General features: G+C 43.1%; 1 protein-coding gene and 1 long non-coding RNA gene across 13 annotated transcripts in view; one reads left to right on the forward strand and one right to left on the reverse strand.

Annotated features, from left to right (window-relative positions):
* Positions 1-593: 593 nt before the first annotated feature.
* Positions 594-9,517, reverse strand: LOC120384315. 3 transcript variants are annotated; one of them, XR_005588750.1, is made up of 5 exons: positions 9,228-9,517; positions 8,834-8,931; positions 8,604-8,739; positions 5,756-5,928; positions 594-1,597 (listed from the first exon to the last, which is right to left on the reverse strand). It is a non-coding gene; the product is annotated as an uncharacterized LOC120384315 (long non-coding RNA). The 3 variants fall into 3 exon arrangements; XR_005588749.1 differs by having other exon boundaries at positions 8,604-8,931; XR_005588748.1 differs by lacking the exon at positions 9,228-9,517 and having other exon boundaries at positions 8,604-9,060.
* Positions 9,518-10,397: 880 nt separating this feature from the next.
* Positions 10,398-22,102, forward strand: part of LOC120384314 (c-Maf inducing protein) — a 173,975-nt gene continuing 162,270 nt past the window's right edge. For 3 of the 10 annotated variants that reach the window (XM_039502813.1, XM_039502814.1, XM_039502817.1), the window contains exon 1: positions 10,398-11,022. In XM_039502813.1, the coding sequence (XP_039358747.1) occupies positions 10,726-11,022 (297 nt within the window). In that variant the 5' untranslated portion in view covers positions 10,398-10,725. Of the gene's footprint in view, positions 11,023-22,000; position 22,102 lie in introns of those variants that run through there. The other 7 variants (XM_039502816.1, XM_039502818.1, XM_039502819.1 and 4 more) reach the window with 4 other exon arrangements.

Genomic DNA, 22,102 nt, shown 5'->3' on the forward strand with positions numbered 1-22,102 from the left:
GTAGATAATTTCAGAGGAACCCAAAATGGAATTTGGCCTGAGCTGCTCTAGCTAAATGCTGAAATAACTACTTGTAAGTAATAAAACCCAGGGGAAAAAATTGCTCATTTTCACAAGTTCAAGTTTCATCTTGAGCCTCAGCCACCATCTTCTATTTTCAGTATTATTCTACTCTATTCAAGCTCTTATATGGTACTCCTCACTAAGGTATCTAGTGCCTTCCAGCAGTACATAGAGCAAAGGACTTATATCTGTCACCTCCTATAATCCAATTAAAATGTGGTTTTTATTTAACTCATTGAGATTTTATTAACAAACTCTCTGATGCAAATTCTTCCTGGAAAAACATATTCTCCACTCCCATTGTCATCACACAAAGTGAGAAATAAAACCTGTCTGTGATCTTGTCACCTTAGATTTATAGTTCTGTAGTAACCAGAGATGAGAGCAGCTTGAGAATTTGCACTCCTGGTTCCAGTAAACCTAGTTAATTAGTTTTAAAGAAAAAAATTAAATCAATAGAATGTTCTTCATTTTCCCACATTGCTCCACTTTAGTTACATCACACTACATAGAATTCAGAAGGCCTTAAAAAAAGTGGCTGAGCAGCTTTATTCTCCTTACTCAACAGTTGGAAAGCTGAAGCACAAAGCGTTAACGAACTTGGCTAAGGTAACAAAGTGAATCAATGGCCAAAATGGGAATAGACTCAGGGTCTCCTGACTCAGTCTGTTAGACCGTTCTGCGTGAAAAGGCTGCTCATTAGAAAGAGCTGTTAGTTTAGTGCTGTTTGCTTTGCACACCACACCCCTTTGTACTACCCAGCATCTAAATTACAAAGGTGGTCAAACTTGCTTCCTGTTGAAAACAATGGTTCTGAATGACACATCACATCATAATGCATGAGGCAGCTGCAGCAGGAATGGATTGATGGATTTTTACTACCATGTGGTCTCCATGTACCTTTCTGTATCTACTTCTGGATCAGAGTGACGAATACTGGAACAGGGTTGCTACTTTCAAACAAACAAGGTGGCAAATTGGAGAGTGCTTTTGTTTTAGTGATGGCTGTTGAACTTGTTTCAGTAACTTGAAGCATGTGCTATTCAAAGCACTCACTAAATGGAAGAAAACTTATTAAAGTGTGTCTGTGGAGAGAGGGGGAGGAAGCTATCTGAAAATATGGGGAAAATGTCCTGTAAATACCAGACATGGACAAAATAATCAATGGTTTATACTACTAAGGTCAGGTATTGTGGTTCTGTGGGGGCTCTAGCATAAACCCAAATACATGGTCTGGGTAGCCAGGTAAATCTCCAAACATCTCAGTACTGGATAATGTTTTGGGGGATGTGGGGAATATTGTTTGTGTATGGCTTTTTGGGAGGAGGCGGAGGGGGGAGGGGCAGTTGCTTGAGATACTATCCATGGGGCTGAAGTAACATGAGTTTTAGTTTCTATCATCCAGGAACTGAAAATCATCCAGTGACTGAATCTCATAGTATTTCTGTGTAGCAGTAGGATAGAGAAACGACTGGTTAGCTAGAACGTTGCGTCCATGTCCCCGCAAGTACAGGATGAGGAGAGAATGCATCAGCTGTTAAGAGATTAAAACTTGATTAGAACACATTTAAAATGATCAAACACATACATTGTTGAATACATATCACAAATACTCACACCATGACAGTACCTGTACGTTAAAAATGACATTATAACCATGAATACTAAAAATGTCTGAACTGAAAATAGCCTGTGATAGAAAATACAAATGAGGGTTAATAACACACAGAAGTTGATCTGTTTAATCAATTCAGAAAGATCCATCAGTCTTATCGCTACCCAGTTAATGGGCTGGATCATATTATTTTCATACTGATGGCGTCCAGTGATATGTTCAATACAGATGTTGTCTGAAACTGTTGCCCATGACAAAACCATCAACCACCCCATCAGCTGAGTATAGTGTTACTGCACCCTACTGTCTTGGAACTCACAGTCTCATTGTTGGGCTCCCAGGCACCCAGTGCTCCAGCAATCAGTGTGTGAATGGTAGCGGAGTATCCCTGTTCTCTCAAGGCATCAGGAGGGAGGCCAGTTTCCATTTCTGAGCTTCAAAAAGGCAGGGATCTGGTTCTCCATAAGGCAGATCCCTGGTTCCAAGGAATTCTTATCTGTCTCTTGGGAAAAGCCCACTCCCTGTTTTTACTCTTTCTCTAGGGTCAGGTCACATCTGGCTCTGTTCCTTTGTCAGCCTTCAGATAATTTACTAGCTCCATCACCTCTTCCAGCATGATGTGTATTATCCTCCCCTGGGACATTTTCATGTCTGGAGTTAACTCCCCCAGCCTTTCTTGTGAATACTGAGGCAGATGATTAACCGTAGCCATATCTCCCTCTTTTTGACAGTAAATTATCCCTTGCCATCTCTCCCTGCCTTGTCTTGGTTTTAACGAACAATCTCATGAGATGTCTGACTCCTTGCTTTTGTGAGGGAACCATTTAAAACAAAAGCCACACATACATAAAACATGAACAGCACACGCTCACAGACAGTCATTGACACATACTGACAGCAGCACAGAGACAGACACTTCTGCGGAGACACACACTGACGCAAACCAACACACAGACACATTTACTCAGTCACGCAGATATACACACACACCATCACAGAGACAGGCGGACGGGTAAATCTGCACTGGGGCTGGCAGGTGACTGAAAATGCAGCAGAATGTTTGGGGAAGGCAGTCACAGTGGCAACAACTAACTTCCACCAAGACTTCAAATGTGCCATCTCCCTGGGCCCAGTTTTTCCTGTGACTATTTTTTAACCCGTTGGGACTAATGCATGACCCTATGTATTTTTATATTCTAAATCCGTGTGAAGGCAGAGTAACCATCTCTACTGAAGCCACTCCCTTTTCCCAGGCAACACATGACTTCTGGACTTCGCATTCCAAAACTATAGGAAACAGTCTCTCTGTGAGCAACCCATATCTTCTTTTCTGCCCCTATGAATATGGCAATATTAGCTGCTGGGCCCACCGTTCATTCCATAACTCTCATTTGGATATTCATTTGCAGGTGCTAAAATCCATCAACTGTACAGCCTATTCTTTTGACCTTAAAATGGCTTGGCGGCATCCTGTATGCCTTAGGAAATGGATTACTGTCATACCTCTGATACTGCAAGGGATTGTTCCCAGAACTCCAGTTACACATCCCCATACTGATCAGGCAAGCTTCCTCCCGCATATCCATTATCCTCCTAGTCTGGGGTACTAAGGAAGACTATAGTTAATTAATGACTGCTGTCCTGTAACCTCACATAAGGTGGTGTTTCAGCCTTGGTTACAAGTTAACTGAAGCTGCCACACAAAGTGAGCTGGCTTTCCAGCTGAATTCCTTTGTCTCTGGTTCACAGGGCTCCACATGCAGTTTTAATCAAAACAAAACGTGAAGGGGAGCCTTACTTTAAACTGTTTACTCTTTCAGTCTGTAATCTCCTAGTTCTCTGCGCATTGGGTGATTTATTTCTACCTGCAGTTAGTCTTTTTTCTATACCCTTGCTGTCATTTGCACGGCATTGTTTTCCTCTGAGAGTCTGTATTTCTTGTTGTCATCGCAAACTCTTTGGCAAATGTTATATTTATTTTAAAACCAATCTCATTTCCCCTACTCATCCTTTCTTTCCAGTACTTTGATTCCATGGACCTCATCCAATCCTTCCTGTTCTCTTGTTAAAACTGGGGTCATGGTTTGGACATTTCTGGTTTCACTTTAGTCCCAACTGCAGAACTAACTAGGGCCAAATCCTGATATCCATGGTCTGAAGTAAGTCTAAGACGTAGGCCACGTCTACACTATAGATCCTATGTCAGCATAGCTATCTTGGTGTCCCCAGGCCGGCATACCCCCCGTGCAGGTACAGTGCATGCTGATAAAAGTGCTTCTGTTGGCATGTAATATGACCTCCTGAACCATATTGGCTAAACGGACAAACACTCTTCTATTGGCATAGCTGTGTCTATCCAGGGTGTTTAGTCGTCAGAGCTATGTCGGCTTGGCGGAGGTGGGGGGAGAGTGGTTTAACTTTGTATCGTAGCCCAGGCCATTGTCTACACAGGGGTTTTCAGCCACCAGTATACTTAGACTGATACAACTTTGCTGGTGCAAACCCCCAATGTGGATGTGCTGCACCAATGTAACTGGTGCAATTCAAACCCCTAGTGTCGACCTACTGCATCCATGTAAATTGGTGCAAACCTCCAGTATGGATGTGCTAACCTAATGTAAACCCATGATTTGCACTGGTGCAGCTAACCCATCAGGTAAACTAGCTTACAGGTCACGGGTTGCACTGGTGCAATGGTTGTTATACATCGCAGTACAGGCAAGGTCTTAATAAAGGCTTCAGGAGCTGATTCTAAGACAGGGTCCCTCTTGTTTCTGATCTCTTTAATTCTCTTGTTTTTTCTTGCATTTGTATCTCAAATCTTGCCTCAGTTCCACTAAAAATCCCAGTGAAGTGTTATACTCCCTTTCTGCCTTCTTTTACTATTTTGCAAGGAGCAAGCCATAGGCCAGGTCTGCACACCAAAAACCGAATTCATTCATCATAAAAATGTCCAAATTTCACATAATGTAATCCCGTTGTAACCCAGAAACACGCTTCTGGGGTCAGAGGGGCGAGTCCATACACAGCTTTTGCTGAGTACTCATACGACGGTTAACTCTTTGGGCCTGGGACACTGGCTTTATAGTACAAATACAGTGCTTAGTACAAGGCCCCAATCAGTGCATAATGCATCCTGCCATAAGACAGGAGTCTACACAGTCTTTTCTAACTCTGACCCATGTCATGTGACCGAGGATAGTGTTGTATCAACCAGGCAATGTACTAACAACTTCAACAGGACTTTATTTTTACAGTGGAAACTTCTGTACCAAACTGCTGCTGCACCCTCTGTAACTCGCACTCAGCCTCCTCAACTCCTCCCCCGTCCTTCCTCTTTCCTGTCCTTTCAGACTCCCAACAGCCAGGGCTCCCAGTTCTAATAATCACAAGCAGCATCTAAACACCACAGATAGGAAGTGAAGTTCTGACTCACTCCTGTGCATCACACTTTTTATTACAGGTGCTATCATAATATAGATATTTAATAATAAACATAATTAATAATCAGTGGTGTCATTCTATCCTCTCTTCTGTGGCACCCCATCGCCACACTATCTGAGATTAATAGCCCCACTATCTCCACCTTCTTCTTCCCCCTTTCCCAGTCTGTTTTTTTCCTGATCTTTTATAAAAAGTCTGGCTCCTTCAGCATTTCCCCCTCTTAGAATCTCACTTCCCCACTGTGTCAGTTCAGCCTGTGAAGATGAAATTTTCCCCCTTGTGCTATTCCTCTGTTGTTGGACCTCATCTGTTTTAGTGACATTTCAGACATTTCTCCTGTTGAGCTGGGTTTATAGCTCTGTCTCATAAGTATTTTCTCTTGGCATTCTTATTTGTATATATTATTAGTTTCACAGTAGTTCCTAGGCACAATCAATCAGGCCCATGGTGGTAGGTGCTATACAGGCATGTAAAAAGAAGGCAGTCCATGCCCCAGAATGCTCATGATCTACATGACAGACAAGATGTGACAGGTGGATGAAACAGAGAGAGTGGGAGTGGGGTGGAAGGATGATATAACAATAACATGAACAAAGTTTAGCAGAAAAGCAGAAGTTGCAGCATGTCACTTACCTAACCAATGCCAAGCAGGAGTGATTTGCAGGCACTATAGCAGAGGTAAGTGCTGATGAGGGATTTAAAGGAGGATAAGGTGGCAGCTTTATGAATTTTGTTGGGGTAGGGTCTTTTCCCAGGCACTTGGGATGATGGGGGAGTAAGGTGGAGGGAGAAGTGGACCTTCAAGGCTGTAGATAAAAAGAAAACCTGTTTGTATTGAATCAAGCAGTTGAGAGTATGGATCCTGTGTGCAGGGAAACAAAGATGGGTTTGTAACTCAAGCGTATACTGACTCTGAGTAGTTGGAACTGGACTGCAACTGGCTGTTTAGCACTATCTGTACTACCCAAGAAAGTGGAGAACACAAGAGACCAAATACAGAAAACAAACAAGTAGCATTTTGGAAGCTAAGAGCAGGTGAATCATATTCATCAGAGATGGGAAATAATCAGTTGTAGTTCATCTAGTCCTGCTGCCCCCATGCTGTGATTTACCTGTGGCAGTTTGCAGAATTAAATATTTTGAGAATCAAACGGTAAGTGATTAGAGTTGGGAAACAGGTGATTCTACAAGAGCATTTTAGTTTTATGCAGTTGTCTGCAGTCAGAGAACCCCAGATCTAGTCCATCTCCCCAAGGCAGTGCAGGATTGTGCCCTACAGGACATTTTTCCAGGACTATCTGTTCAAGTTTCAAATGTCCCAAACAATGTGGCTTACAACTCTCTCCCCTGGATAGCTGATTCTGTTTCGAGTTAAATTCTGAACCCTGATCTTGATAAGTTTTGTTGGCACTCTGGGATTATGATGACTGTGATTTTTAAATAAACTTTGGACCCTTAAAATCTCTGGTAACAGTGCACTGTTGGATGCTTCATGCATTCAGTGGAATCTCTGAAATTGGGGAATTCATCAAAAGAATAATTTTGAAACATTTAAAACAGTACAGCATTGTTGTGACAATGAATTGACTCAAGCAGGGATTTGCTCTGAGTCAAAAATGGCCGTTTACAAGCATTGACTAATGAAATAATTAAGCCACACAGGACCCTTGTTAAGGTAGGTAAGAAGTTCTGTTATCCCCATCTAACAGGTGGAGAAACTGAGGCAGAACAGTAGAAATTTGATGAAAGGATCAGCTATTACAGGGATCTGTGCTGTGCAGCACCTAGATGGACAGACAGAATCACAATTTGGGAATTCCTGGTGCTCAGTCCTTTGCTCAAAAAACCAGCTCACATCCCTGCAAAGATAGCTCTGGGCTCTGGCCAGCCAGCCTCTATCTGCTTTTTATGGCTAACACAATTTGGTACCCTCTGACAACAGACATTTCCAGGCTCTAGATAGTAAGAGTGGATTCCCCCCGCCTCCCCATGCTTGAGCTGACTGTAGCTAAGAGTTTGTCAGAACATGTTAACACTGTAGCCTCCTGTAAAATTAATTAGGATGGACTGAACAAATGAGCAATGTTTTAATCTTTTTTTTTTTTTTGTCACCTATGCAAGTGCACTGCAAACCCAACTGGGGTAAAACCCCTCTTGAGGCATGTGCATTTTTATATCTTGCCTCTCCTTGTCACTCCTTTCTCTCCCGCCGCCCCCCATTTAGTTTGTGATGTGGTGCCATTGCCTGCCCTGGGTTTGCTTTCACAGAAGGTGCCTGAAGGCAGTACTTTCTGCTGTGTAGGTTTTGGCATCTCAAGTGTTTTTCATGGGTTTTCCATGCCCCCATTGCTATACAACCTGTGTTATTGGCAGCCAGAAGTGCCCATGGATTTCCTGTCTTTCTTTTCTCTAGAATTCACATTGTTTTTATTTTAACACATGGTTATTAATGGATGCTACCAAGCATAAGAAGGCATGTGATGCCAGTGCTTCTGTTTTGGCACTGAGGCGGGACTTTGTTCAGAACACTTGATGGACTTGAACGTAGACCAGGGCCGACGAGAGGGGGGGAAGCCGGTACAAATTACCGGGGCCCAGCTTCCCTGGCTTTGTCAGCCCTGTTTAGCTAGTCCACCCTTGCTGGGGGACCGGAACCTACTCTCGGCAGCCCTAACGTAGACAGCCAAGAGACTAAGTACTGGAAGTGCATGAAAAGTGTGTTTAAGATTGGATTCTTAGCCAGAAATATCCAAAGGGCGGCATTTATGGGTCAGCCTCACTTTGTGGGCTTAAAGCAGGAAGATGAACATCTCCGTTAACAATACACATCACAACTGAATTAGCCTGAAGGGGGGAAAAAAGCTTCTGTATCTGCAAAAGAGGAATGTATTTAGGCCATCTTAATTAGGCTGGATGGGGTGGGGCTATCCTTGTTTTCATGGCCACTACTTCTTTCATTAAGCAATTTTTTTTTTAATTTTAAAGTGAATTTTAGTGATTTCTGAAGTGCAGGTTTGCCAGCACTGGAAATCGGCAATGTGGCCTAGTAGACGGAGTATTGAACCAGGAGACCTGAGTTCTATTCCTGTTTCTGGCACTGACCTACTGTGTGACCTTGGATAAGCTGACTTGGGCTCAGGTTGCGGGGCTTTTTAATTGTAGTGTAGATGTCTGGGCTTGTACTGGAGCCTGGGCAGTAGGACCCTGCAAGGTGGGAGGGTCCCACAGCTTGGGCTGCAGCCCACACCGGAACATCTACACTGCAATTAAACAACCCCACAGCCTGAGCCCCAAGAGTTCAAGTCAGCTGGCACGGGTCAGCTGCGGGAGTCTAATTGCAGCATAGACATACCCTCTGCCTCCTCTGAGCTTTGTCTGTCTGGTCTGTTTAGATTGCAAGCACTTAGTGCAGGGGCTGTCTCTTACTATGAGCCTGAACAGTCTCTAAGCACAGGGTGAGAGGAAGCAAGGGGGAGTTCACCTTAGTATCTCTTGCTCTCAAAGTAGGTTGGTTTAAAGAGAGGGAAGACGGTCTGGAGAGTTCCTCTTTTTTCCAGAGTGGCTTTCTCAAGCCTATTGTTAACAGCCATTTGACAGCTGCTTCTGAGGCTGTATGTCTGCTGGAAAAAAATGGGGCTTAGGAGGGGTTATTTATTATTTAAGCATCCGTCTACCCCTCTGTCGCTCAGATATTTTTAGAATGCTGATCACCGTAGTATCTAGGCGCCATCTTGTTGAGATCTGGACTCAATGCTCCGCCAGCTGACATGTCTTGTACTTTGGGTGATGTTTCAGTTCCCAGAACTTTCCTGAGACCAGAGGAAGAACACCACTAAGCAGACTCACTACGGCAGTGACCGCAACCAGCCTGTTACGGGCTTCCTGTACTATTTTCTGTGCTGGTTGCAACACAAGGTGACACAAAAGCCAGGAACCTCAAAATTCACCCTGTGCAGCTCCAGCTTCGTTCTTGCCCATTCATAGTGGGGGCCAAGTATCTATCTCAGGTTCTGATCTCCCAGGGCCTTGACAGGAGTGTTGCGCTGGTGCTGTTTGAAAGGGTGATTTAAGTGGGGAGGGGGGAGAGAGGAATGGAGAGACTTACTTTTGTCCTGTATGTTACCTGAAACAGACAGAGGCAAGCCCTCCCTCAGGAGAGGGGGCTAGGGTCTCCCACAAAGGGCCAGCAAACTTGTCCCAAAGAGGGAGACCCAGTAGGGCTTATGTTGCAAGGCAGTGCCAGTGCCTGAAGGGTGGCTATACAGGTGGCCTGGCATGAGGGGGAGGGGAGTTGTTAGGGCTACTCTGGCTGCACAGCCCCCCAGCTTCATGCTAACCTCCCCCTCCTCCCTGCCTCTTCTGGGACCAACCCTCCCTTGCTCCCTGCTCCTCCAATGCCACCTCCTCCAACTCCCCCCACCCCGATTCCCCATCAGTCTCTCCCTCTGTGCTCTCCCCTGCCCCAACCCCTCTCACTCCTGATCCCCCATCCCTCTCACCCCTGCCCCAACCACTCCCTCCCCACTCTGATCCCCTGCCCCAACCCCTCCCTCCCCATCCCTCTCCCCTGCCCCAACCCCTCTCCCCTCCTCCCCTCTCTCCCTATGCTCCCCATGTCCCAACCCCTCCCACCCCAATCCCCATCCCTCTCACCCCTGCCCCAACCACTCCCTCCCCACTCTGATCCCCGCCCCATCCCTCTCCCCTGCCCCCACACCCTCTCTCCTCTGTGCTCCCCGCCACAAAGCCTCCCCGAGCTCCCCTCCCGACCCCCCATCGCTCTCAGCCCCTCCCCCGTGCCTTTCCCCCCGCGCTCTGCAGCCAGCACCCCCGCCGGGGCTCCGCTCTGAGGGGGGAGCAGCGCTCGCGCTCCCTGCCCCCCCCCGCCGCTTGGCACGTGCCCCCGCCCGTCCTTTGCACCCCGGCCGCCTTCAGCAGGCAGCGCACGGCACCGCAATCTGCGGCGGCCATTGACGTCAGAGGGGGCCCCGCACATGACCCCGAGGGGACCAATCAGAGCCCGCCCTGAGTGGCTGCCGCTGCGGCTGCTGCTGCTGCAACAATCTGTCGGCGGAGCCACTCCGCGCCTCTCCGGCCGCCGCCGCCACATGCCCACGCTCCGCGCCGGCTGCACGCGCACCCCGCACCCGCGCAGCCCCGGGGGTCCGGGGCAGAGACCCGCGCTCCCCCGGCTCCCGCACCGGGCGGGCTCCCCTCCGCCCCGCTCCGCGCGCGCGGCCAGCTGCCCCGTCCGTCCGTCCGTCCGTCCGTCCCCCGTGCCCGGCTCTCCCCTGCCCCTGCGCCCCGCCGCGCGCGCGCGCCCCGCGGGAGCATGGAGCTGGCCCGGTGAAGCCCGCCGGAGGAAGCCGGGACGGCGCTGACACGAGGGCGGAGACGCGCTGGTTGTAGTTGAGACAAGGAATTTTTAACAATTGCTTTCTTCCCTGTCGGGGGGCGGTTCGTTCCCTCCCCCCAGCCTCTCGGACAGTTCTTCCTCCTCCTCCCCCCCCGGCGGGGTTTTCTTGGAGGGGGGGGCTTTTTATTATTATTTTTTAAAACCTTGTTTGAAGGCGGTTGACGTTCAGCGAGACGCCAAGGCTGCTATGGATTTTACCGGCAGCTCGGGTGGGGGCAGCGATCACCGACAGATCGAGGAGAGCAAGCCGCTGCTGGGTGAAATGTCTGCTACTGAGGGGAGTAAAATGGGGGCTGCGCGCTGCAGGCGACCCCTCCTGCACTGCAACGGCATGAGGTATAAACTGCTGCAAGAGGGGGACATCCAGGTTTGTGTCATCAGACACCCCCGGACATTTTTGAGCAAGATCCTCACCTCCAAATTTTTGAGGAGGTGGGAGCCTCATCATGTAACCCTGGCAGATAACAGCTTAGCCTCAGCTACAGTAAGTACCCATGCTCCATATCTTCCTCAAAGAGCAGGACGCACTCCTGTCCTGCAACGCGGAGCTAGCTCCCCGCTGCTGGTTTTAATGCCTTGGCTCTGTTTGCTCGGTAACACAAGACAGCCCTGTTGTCAGATGAATGTTGAATATGCCTCTTCGTCAACGCAGGCAGCTCAATTTTATGTCCACCTACAGTCTACTAGAAAATCAGTGTTGTTAAGTTACATCTCGGGGATGGTTAGGAAATCTACAAAAGCCTGCCTACTGCAGGGCGCTTGGTGATACCTATGTTAGGCTTTTAAAATCAATTGCCCGAATGTGTGTAATGTATAACCAGGATTGCGTTTCTGAAAGCAATATACCAGGCAAGTCTGAATCTTGCGATGTCTACCTTAATTTTTTTTTTAAACCCCAGTTCCTACATTCATAATTTTGTTCTATGATAACATGGAAAAAAAAGTTACTAAAGCAAATCTCATTGAACTAAAACAGTAAAAAGAAAAGTAAGTACATATGGTAACGGATGGAAAATAAATATTCTCTTTGCACAGGACTGGAAAATGAAAAATTTATCTGTTCCTCCATCCCTCTGTGTGTGTGTGTGTGTGTGTGCGTGTGCTGTGCACATGTGTGAATGAACCCCAATGTCCAAAACCCTGTTGTTGGGGATTTTTTTTTTTTTGCAACTATAAATAGTGTTTGCTAATTTGTAATTTTATTGCGTTTTGAAGGCAATTCTCCTTTTTATTCTCTGTGATGTTTTTATGGTTTTGTCCCCAGGGAAGGTGACAGTGATTTGAAATTAGGATATTTTAACAATATCTAAACTAAAATCTGCAGATGGCATTTGAGGTATTGGCAAGGTTGGCGGTAGGGAGGAGGGAGACAGGATGCTTTTAATTTTGAAACCAGATACTTTTAATATGGACTGTGAATATGCTGTGAAGACTGTCTTGGTCTAGGCCTTGTTGTTGGTTCTGATTTTTGGTGGTCACTAATCCTATCCTATCCAGACACTGACAAGGTGGTAGTCTCCTTTAGGGTTTTCTCTCCCTCATTGAGGACAATGTAGAAAGCTAAGTTGTAAGCAAATATTGCCAACACAAAAGGTACATATAGCAATATATAGTCTCCTTAAAAATATGGAGAGAATGTGTATATACATATAATAAAAAATTACACACACATAAAACATGCGGTATCTATACATTTAAAGGATCCAATGGGATTTGGTGCAGCAGTATGAACCAATGAAATTTAATGAGTTTACACACATTGTATTTACAGTCATATAAGACTTTAGGTAGATAGTGGTTTAATTCTGGCTTTTTGATTTTTGTGTAAATAACTTCTTTTTCTCAGTGGATCTTCTGTAGAATAGAATAGGTACATTGGCTTAACTCTGTCCTGATAGGAAACTCACAATGTGGGCCTGTGAATTAGCCTTTATATGGGTGTCCCATCAGTGGTCTATTTGGATGAGTTTCCTTCAGTCAGTGGTGTATTTGAAGGTTTATTTCAAACATGGATGTAACTTTATATGAGGGCAGCACACATGTAAATGTTCAAGGTCTCTTTAACACAGTATTCTGACACACAGAGTATCTCAAGCGGGATCATCCACAGGCGCTATCTGTAGGTAGACCATCTGCCCATCACGAAGGGCCTGATGTGGTTCTTTTTCATACCTAACATGCTGCCACCGTGCCATCTTCTGTTGTTCTGTTGAGTTATCCAGGATGTTCACGTGCCCAGAAGAATATTAACCTCTCCCTGAAAACTGAGCTACCGGTAGGAAAGAAGCAATAGTGAAGCATTAAAGGAGAATCCCCCAAAGGAAACATGAGTATAGAACAAGTTTGGGTTCTGCATCATTCTGTGAGGATACTCTGAGGGGCAGAGCGGAAGTTGAATACTAATTGCGAAAGGCATTTTCTTTGCAGTGGCCATACTTCTGAAAAGGAAAAAAGAGGTGCAATACCTGATATTGATATGGGCAATCGTATTTGTGCTTACTATATTAAAAAAATAGAAAATAAAAATTAATCTCTGGTGTATTTTTATGTGTGCAAAGAGAGCACACTACCTCTTTCTTTCTGGCAAGGTTTTAAGTCTATTTCAGACACTAGGATAGTACTTTCTGAAATAATTTCCCATTCAGTTTATGCTAATTCTCTAATTAATACCTGGTTTTCTCTCATCCTGTCTCCTTAAGCTGCATAATTAACAGAAATATACTAAATCACACTGTCTTTCCATGCACCAGTGTCTCATGTTGCTGGTCTCATTGTTTTCTGTGGGAGCTCCATTTTGTTGAGTGGTGCTTATTTGTGCTAGGTCTTGCACCTGAAATTATCATTTCTCAGTGCCAGTTCACTAAATAAATACAGTATGTTTAGGGCTGAGTCCTGCTTGCCTTATGTATACATGCAGATAGCCTCATTGATTTCCAAAGGATTACTCAGCCAAGCAAGGGGAGCAGAATATTCCCCATAATTAATTATGTACTTGTTGCCTGAATGTGTGCATCAGTATTCAATCATGTCTTTAGACATTTGATCTTGGAAATTTAAATTTATTTTTGTAAAATGCCAGGTGTATACAATTCAAACAGAAATCACTGCTGGTTTCAAGATAAGGTAGAACTGGAAAACATACTGAGTGCCTAAAATTAGGCACTTAAATCCAGACTTGGGTTTCTAAATAGAAGAGACTTGACTTTTTTTCAGAGATGCTGAACCATCTGTAGGTTCCACTGAAGGAGGCAGCATTGTGAGCACTCAGCACATCTGAAAACAGGCTTACTTTAACAATTGCAGCTTTCCATGTTCAAAGTGCTCTACAAACATTCACTAATTAATCTTCGCATCATCACTGTGCAAATCCTGTGGCACGATGAGTTTTTACCGCATCCTACATAAGAGGAATAAAATTGAACCAGGAAATAACCTCACTGTAGTCTGTGTTTGAAAGCAAAAGTTGTGGGGGCAGCTAAAATATTAAAGCTTGATCTAGCCAGGTCTGCACATAAATGGTATGGATAAGATATTTGTTAGTCACAGACATTTGATATCCTCTTTGTTATCGCCTGGGACATATGTGACTGAAATCCACCCCCACAAACTTTTATTTGCTAACCAACTCAAGCCCAGGCATTGGGTTATTTTGCGTCTGGATTGTCCATCTGTTGTTTGTACCTCTGATAGACACTGTTCCATGTAGAAATGTGTATAATAAACCAGGATCTGTTGTTTTGTCAAGATAGGTGACTATTTCCATTGTTTAATTAGGAAAATATGCATTCTGGCTCTGAGAAGACAGCTTTCCTTGGAGAATCCACTAAGCAGGGAAATAGAGAAATATTCAGGCCATTTTATTTAGTGACAGAATTCAGAACCTTTACAAAAATCACAATATATATTTTTTTCAATGCTGTGAATGGTAAATGCTTCAATTATAATTAACCTGTATGAAGTAAAAATTGAAATCACTTTACATTAATTTTATGATAAATTGTTGGCGTGGGCACCAAAATAGAGACATGAAAACCATGCTCTGTTCTGCAGTGGAGAGAACCTCTTCACCCTGGTCTACACTGAGATATTAAATTTACTTAGCTATCCGTCTCTTGGGAGGTGTGAAAAATGTGCACCCTTGAGTGCTGTAGTTAGGTTGACTTAGCTCCCATTGTAGTGTTGCCTAGGCTGATGGATGAAACAACCTTTTGGTGGTCTGGATTAACTACCACGATGGTAAAAACAGTTCTGTCTCTGTAGGAAGTGTCTATATTATGGTGCTGCAGTGGCACAGTTGCAGTGCTGGAGCTGTGCGGCTGTAGCATCTGTAGGGTAGACAAAGCCCTTCCTGTAGATGTTGGGATTTTGCCTGATCTGTATTTTATTTCTATTGTTTGTTTTGTTTCTCATTTCTCTTCAGATGATTTGCTTTATACATGGCATAGTTTCATGAATACACATACATCCTGTGTAGGCTATGCTGCTGCTGTGCAGAGATTTTTTTTTTCTTTTCTTTTTGTTTTAATATCAGTCAGCTTTGTAGCTAGTTTTCTTTTTTTCTTTTTCTATCTTTCAATGCCAAATGTCCCAATAGGACATTTTAATATTTACAAACTTCATTTGCCAGATAACAACTTGCTTGGGGACAAATCTGATGTTCTCCCTATGGGAGGAATGATGTTTGTTTGCTTTATAAACATTTATCAAACTCCAACTGACAGTGCATTTGCTAATATTCTTTCTGGGATTTTTTTTTAATTTTTTAAATAGGGTCTGCCTTTGTGTAGGGATTATTTGGTTAGTGGCAATGGTTGTAATAAAAAAAATCAATGATAATAAAATCCAATTTAACCTCTTTTCTCTAAATTGTTATGAGGAGAATGAGAATTAACTATTTTGAGTACAAAGATGAAAATGAAATTTTCAATAGTTTTCAGGTGCCTGTCTTAACTCAACTTATGTAGAATCTCTTTTCGTTCCCTACTTTGCCCCTTTTGTGTGTCTTCTTTTTTCCCCTTCTTCCCTTTCATTTGGTTTCTTTCTTCGCTGGCAGACTTTACTCTGAGTGCAATTGGTTTTTAGTCCCTGGAGTTTATGTGTAACGTACATGCATGCAGCAAAAAAGGGGAGGAAGAAGTAAACAGTTCATTTTCACTATTGTGGTATGACATACTCCTAGTAATTCCATCTGGGAAGACAAGGCATAATTGCAAGCATGAAATTACTCATTAACATCCAGTTCCTTGAGGGGAAAAAGTAGCTCTTTTTGTACATTTCTTATTTTTAGTTTCACTTTTACAGGCAGGTTGGATATAATGGAACATAACCAATCCCATTCAAAACTGGAAATAATCCTGAAGAGAATTCAGAGCTGTTATGTGTGGGAAATATATTTAAGTAAAGAAATATATTTAAAAGAAGAATGGAAGTTATAGTCACCCAGGGAGCTGATGAATTGCGTATACATTCACTGCTTAGATAGGTGTTTATATGTGATCGAAAATAAATGAAGTAGATACAGGAAAATTTGCTTGAAATTAGGAAAGGGGGAACAGAGATTTAAATTCATTTTTCAAGACCAAATAGAAGCTATTGTGCTGTTGCATGTTTTTTTAACTTTTCTTTCCTCTGTTGCCTTAAAATCAAGGAAAGAATTGCTATCAAGCAAGAATTTTTGTTTTCTTGAGCACAGGCTCTCATTTAGTTAGACAAACATGGTTTTAAACATTAAATTTCCCTTGGAAAACAATTTGATCAAGGGGGAAATGTTATGCAGAACTTGAAAGTTTCACAATACACTTAAAAACAGAACCACATTTAGAGGGTTTCTGAAATCCAAACACGATCAGGTTCCCCAATTTCTAATTAAAATAATAATAAAAATAAACAGTTACTTAATAAGCCAAGTAAGCAGTGGTGCTGGAACAATTTGTATAGTGGGGGTGCTGAGAGCCTTTGAATCAAGCTGTAAATCCTGTATATGATGGAAACCACTAAAAGCCACAAGCCAGGGCATGCTGTAGCACCCCTAGTTCCAGCACCTATGTAAGAAAGTGCCTAACTCTTCCTCATGTTCCAAAATCTGTAAGTCCACTGATATCAATGGGACTCTGCCAACATAAGTAAGGCAAGCTTGGCCCCTGAATCAGGACAGATATGGAATCAGGAATAAATTTAAGAGAATAATTTTTTAGTGCACCATAAAAATGAAATACTGTATTAAATTTTCCTTGTGTAATAATGTATCTGAGAGCAGCAAGTCAAAATATTTCATATTTCCAATTAATGCTCTCCTTTGTTATACATAAATGTGTAATGCATATGTTTGTCCATACGTGCATATGTTGGTGTGTTCTCTTAGTCATACAGTATGATTAAGCCCTGTATCAGCCATCAGAATAGTTTCGTCAGGCTCATAAAAAAAATTAATTCTGGAATGTGTACATAACCATTGGTAACGTGGAGGTTTTTGCAAATCATGCCCAAAGTATTGGTCCTTCTATATTTCACTAATAACATATCATCTGCATTGGAAAAAAAAATCCAGCTGTCCTGCAGACTGTAAATGATTTTTTAGATGTTGTTCTGCTGTAAATGACAGGCCATTTTTATTATTATCTTAGTCATAACTTTGTTTTAAAAAATTAATATGGTTATTTCTTTAAAGTTGTTTCACCTCCATCAGACATTGTTCTAGGGATTATCTTCAAAAGAGTAAAAAAACAGGGTATCTATGTATCCAGTACTGCCATGGTATTGTCATAGAACTTGAATACTATTCCCAACCGGAAGCCATATTTTTTCAGTAGGATGAGAACTTTTAATACCAGTAGTATAAAAATCCTCATTTGTACATTTTACATTTTCATGGACATGCAAGAGAAAGGCACTCATAAATTCTATTCTGTTTGTTTTATCTTATTTATCATTGGAGGAAAGATGCAGTGCTAACCATTACATAATGACAGGTCCCAGGAGGAAGCTTGCAGGTTGCCTTGTGTACTGAATAGAAGTCTGATTCTGCAGTGGGAGTTGAGGGTTCTCAGCATCTCGGAGGAGAAGGTCCTCGAGGGATTGTGCGATCATCTTTCTTTTTTAATGTGAATATTGCAGCTAGTGATGGAAAAAACCTGTTATCTAATCTAGTCCAGAATATGGTCCCCTGGTACAACATTTATTAAATATTATACTTATGCTTAGTTAAAAGGCTATCTGATGATGTGTGCCATTGTGTTGGCATTATGACCATATTGGTTTGTAGGTTTGGACTGTAAAGAAGAGAGAGAACTCCTGGCCCCAGTAAGATCAATGGCAAAAATCTCATTGACTTAAATGGGGCCAGGATTTCACACAGAATTACTGGAGGAAAAAGACAAACAGATTTAGTGCAACTGTGAAGAATGATTCTGGAACTCATTAATTTCACAGATTTTTTTTTTTTTTAAATCTACATTCAACCTGTTTACTATTTTGAAGTCTGCGAATGCTAGCAGACACTAAATATGTGATACAATAAAATGCTTTCTCTCATAATCCCTTATATTTTTTCACACTCACAAGCACACCTCATTTAGGACTGCATAACTCTTTATTCCAGGTAAAGAATGAAAGAAAAGACTTCATGGTGATGGTTGAGAAACCAGATTTTGGCTTGTTGGTTAGTGTTGCAACATTACTGTGTATGTATGTGGTGTAATTATCTATATACGTGCGTAGTGTATAATTCTGTATGCATTATAACATATATGCATATCTGTAGATGAGTTGTGTAAACATACATGTAATATGTATAGAACATACCTGCACACACAAACACTCACTAAATATAGCGTATCTGGGATTTGGCCAGATTGATTTTCGTTTGTGGTGTATAGACTGATGTCAAGAAACGGAGGGGAAGAGGGAGAGAACCAGTCTTTAAAAAAACAAAACAAAACAAAAAACCCTATTGTAACCGAACATATCGATGACTAGTAAATTCTTGACTCTTGGGGTTGAGGAGAAAAGTGTGAAAACACGAGCCCTAAAGGCTCTAAAACCGGATGCCAAATAATCCCTCCCCCAAATTCATTTTAAAATGAATCTCATGATTTACTGAGGCCGGCTCTCAATTTTTGAATGTTTGCAGTTGGCAATCATGCACTCTGATGCAGCAAGGGAACAGTCATCTCCTTGAATGTTCCAGTATTAAAACTGGCATGTAATGAATGGAACAGTTCCCAATAACGGGGGAATTATGCAAAGAGGCTGGAGCCTGGAGAGCCAGGTACAAGAGCTAGGAGGCATAAAGGCTATTTTAATCAGACTTTTCTAACTGAATCAGAGTGCAACTCAACTCAAGAGAGCTCTTCTCTCTGAGAAACCAAATAAGGCATCTGCTGATTTGGGTTGACTCCCTGGGTCATCTGGGATAGGTGATAGGACACCGGAAACGTTTCTATTGGCTGCCTGTGACCTATCCTAATGAATAAGATCCAAACCGAAAATAGCCAAATTCATCCTTGGTGTCACTGACGTTAAGAGAGTAATGCAAGGAGGGAATTGTTCATGTGTGAATGGCCTGCAGCTTGATAAAGTGCAATGCCCAGATAGAGCCAAAAACATTCATTAAAATGTTCATGGGCAGAACTCCATCAAAGGAACCTCTTCTGGTTGGTGGACATGGCTGATTTCAAGTACTGGTGAGGCTCACCTACCTCTGTGCTGATAGAGCCTGAGTCCTGCTCTTTGATGATCGGAGGTCTAGAGTGCTGAGCAGCGAGGTTCCAGCCTTCCGTTGGGTAACTGGCCATCTTATCAGTGAGGGGTTCACCAGAAACCTTCCAACCTGACACAATCGGTCTGTAAACACATTTAGCATGAAATGGCTGGAGCATACAGATTGAGGGCGGGGTTGTGGCTAGCCCTACTCACGTGTAGCAAGCTGGGAAGAAAACAAGAAACGACTGCCCCTGCGCCGGGGCTAATCGCAGTCTCTGTCCTGTAGGCTCCTGCAGAGTATTACGCGCTGCCAGTGCTGACCGCAGTGATCCTTTTCATGAACCACTGAGCCCAGTGGAGCAGGGCCAGCGCCTTGGGGGCATACGCATGATTTGTTGAAATGTAGTAATATTCGTTAAACTGGATTGTGGTACGAAGGTAATGAACATAATTACAAAGCAGTGAGATTTTTTTTATCCGTTTTCAAACCCAAGCGAATAAAAACTTGGGGGCAGAGAGAGCAAGAGGAAGGGGAAAATCTCCCAATGAGCCTTGCCATGATTTGCTGTGTCTTGAGGGGAAGGAATAAAGCAGAGAGAAGAGCTGTTCTGTTGAACTTGTCTGATTCAAGTTCAGTGAAATGGGTTCTGGTGTTTCTCTAAACGACTCTGGGTCAGAATGTGGTATTGCGAACACATCCTCCTTATTCAAAGTTCCCGAAAGCATCCTGCCAGCTTCAGCCTCACTGCTGCTTTCACCTCTGTCTCTCTTTGTGTCATGTCTTCTGAGTATACTGCCAATTTAAAATCTATACTTGCCCATGCATTTATGTGTATAAAACGTGTCCTCGCCATTTTCACTCCCGTTACATTTTAGAGCTCGTGCATTGTCAGCACTGACAGCATTTTAAAGGCCTGATGGTGACATTCAGTCATGCTGCCCCAAGGAGACGCTCGTGCATGGATTGTGTGCAACTCCCAGCTCCCTGGAGCATGGGAGGATGATATAGCCTGCTCCATTCTGAGCTTGCAGCCATCCTTTTTCTGTCTAGTGTGAGATGAGTGGGGTAGGGCCAGGATCCTGCTTCCTCTGTGGGAGTAGCCTCCATGCTCAGGGACTGCTCTGGTGTTTGGCCTTTGCATAGGATGCATAAAGTGGGAAGAGTCCCTCCACATTCTCTCCTCTCCCCAGTGCCTTTGCATTAGGGCCAAGCTTAAACATCTTATTGGTTTTTCCACCAATGCTGTTTGCTTTTTGCATTTCAATCAGCTTGGACAATGAAACTAGCCTGGTAGAGGGTCCCTTTCTGGTTCTCACGCCCTTGCCCAGAGCTTTCAGTATTGCCAGATCTTGCAGTTTTATCATGAGTCTCTTGATGTGATGTTTTCCTTAAAGCCCAGCTGCTGGAATTGAGAGATTGATGAGATTCTCTGGAAAGTAAGTTCCTAGCTCTTGTAGTGGTGGAGAAAAGCTTAAAAACATGAACCAAGAAACCAGAAGGCAGATAAATAACCTCCAAATATATTATTTTTTAAAACTCATCAGGTTTAAGCCAATCTCATGAATTTTTGGGGCCAAACTCAGGATTTTTGAACAGTTGGCAATAAAAGGTTTCTGCTGCCTGGGTTTCTAGCACTTCAGAGATGTTGATATTATCAGAACACAATAATATTGCTTTTTCTTTTGAAATGTTAAAACCATGAAAAAATTCCTGTGAATTAGTGTTAGTAAAACTTTGTTTACTAAGAAGTCACAGATGACTCAGGAAACAATTACCTGAAGAAAGTTGAAATTTAGTTTGTTTATTTCAGGAATACCAAGATTGCATTTATTTTTCTTATGAACTCTTAACAAAATCTAAATTTATGACAACTACAGGCACTTTTGAATTATTTTTTTTCTCTGTTGTAAACACTTATTGTATAGTCAGTCATACACACCCATATATAGAGAGTGTATGCACGCAGTGGCTTTATTTATCATATGTGCATTTTGTGGGCCAGAGTTTTGGCAGGCAATTGCATGTGCAGAGTGCTTGCCTAATTTGTGTTTATAGTTACTGCCATTGAACATGTAAATCAGGTAATTGTGTGTGCAGATAGACAATTCTGATGATTTTTGTGAGCATTTACTGTTTTCTTGCCTAAAATAATGGTGTATTTTCTTCTAATAGCTCATTCTGACAATGTACCGATATACTCTTGCTTCAAAGGTTCTCAGGATTGATTCCAGACCCAGACAGTAGGTCAGTGACACTTTGACTACACTAAACCTTTTCAACTTTCCTATTTAATGAGGGAGATCTTGCTTCATTATTACAGGAACAGGGTAACTGGGCACCATCTTTGCAAAACACAAATGTTAGAGGTTGGTGTGTTGAACCTAGGAATGACTTGGAAAGAATGTTTACAGAGGAGTTTCAAAATGTTGTGCTTGCTTCTTGCTGTATGTAAAAGTAAGAAGGCAGGATACAAGATGTAAAAGATTGTGTGGATTCTTAAATAATACAGCTAAGAGTCAGATCCTCAGCTGGTGTAAATTGATGTAGCTTCATTGGGGCTATGTAAAGATATACCAGTTGAGCATCGGGAACCTCTGATTGGGGTGGTTCTTGGCAGCTTAGGTACATTGCTGTACAAAGGAAGCTTTCTGTGCATTGACTTGTTGTGCGCCGGGTCTGGGCATTTGATGTCACTGACTGAGAATTGTGACTCAATTGTTTCCTTGGATGTAGTGGTTCCACGGATGCTCCGGTTCTAGCTGTGGAATTTTTCTACCACCTACAGTTGAGTTGCTCAACATCTTGGCTCTGAAAAAGAAAAGGGGGGGGAACTGCCCCCAAACTCTCTAGCAATCCCCCCAAG

This window comes from Mauremys reevesii, linkage group 16, assembly GCF_016161935.1.
Source record: "Mauremys reevesii isolate NIE-2019 linkage group 16, ASM1616193v1, whole genome shotgun sequence".
In the NCBI taxonomy this organism is placed as follows: Eukaryota; Metazoa; Chordata; order Testudines; family Geoemydidae; genus Mauremys; species Mauremys reevesii.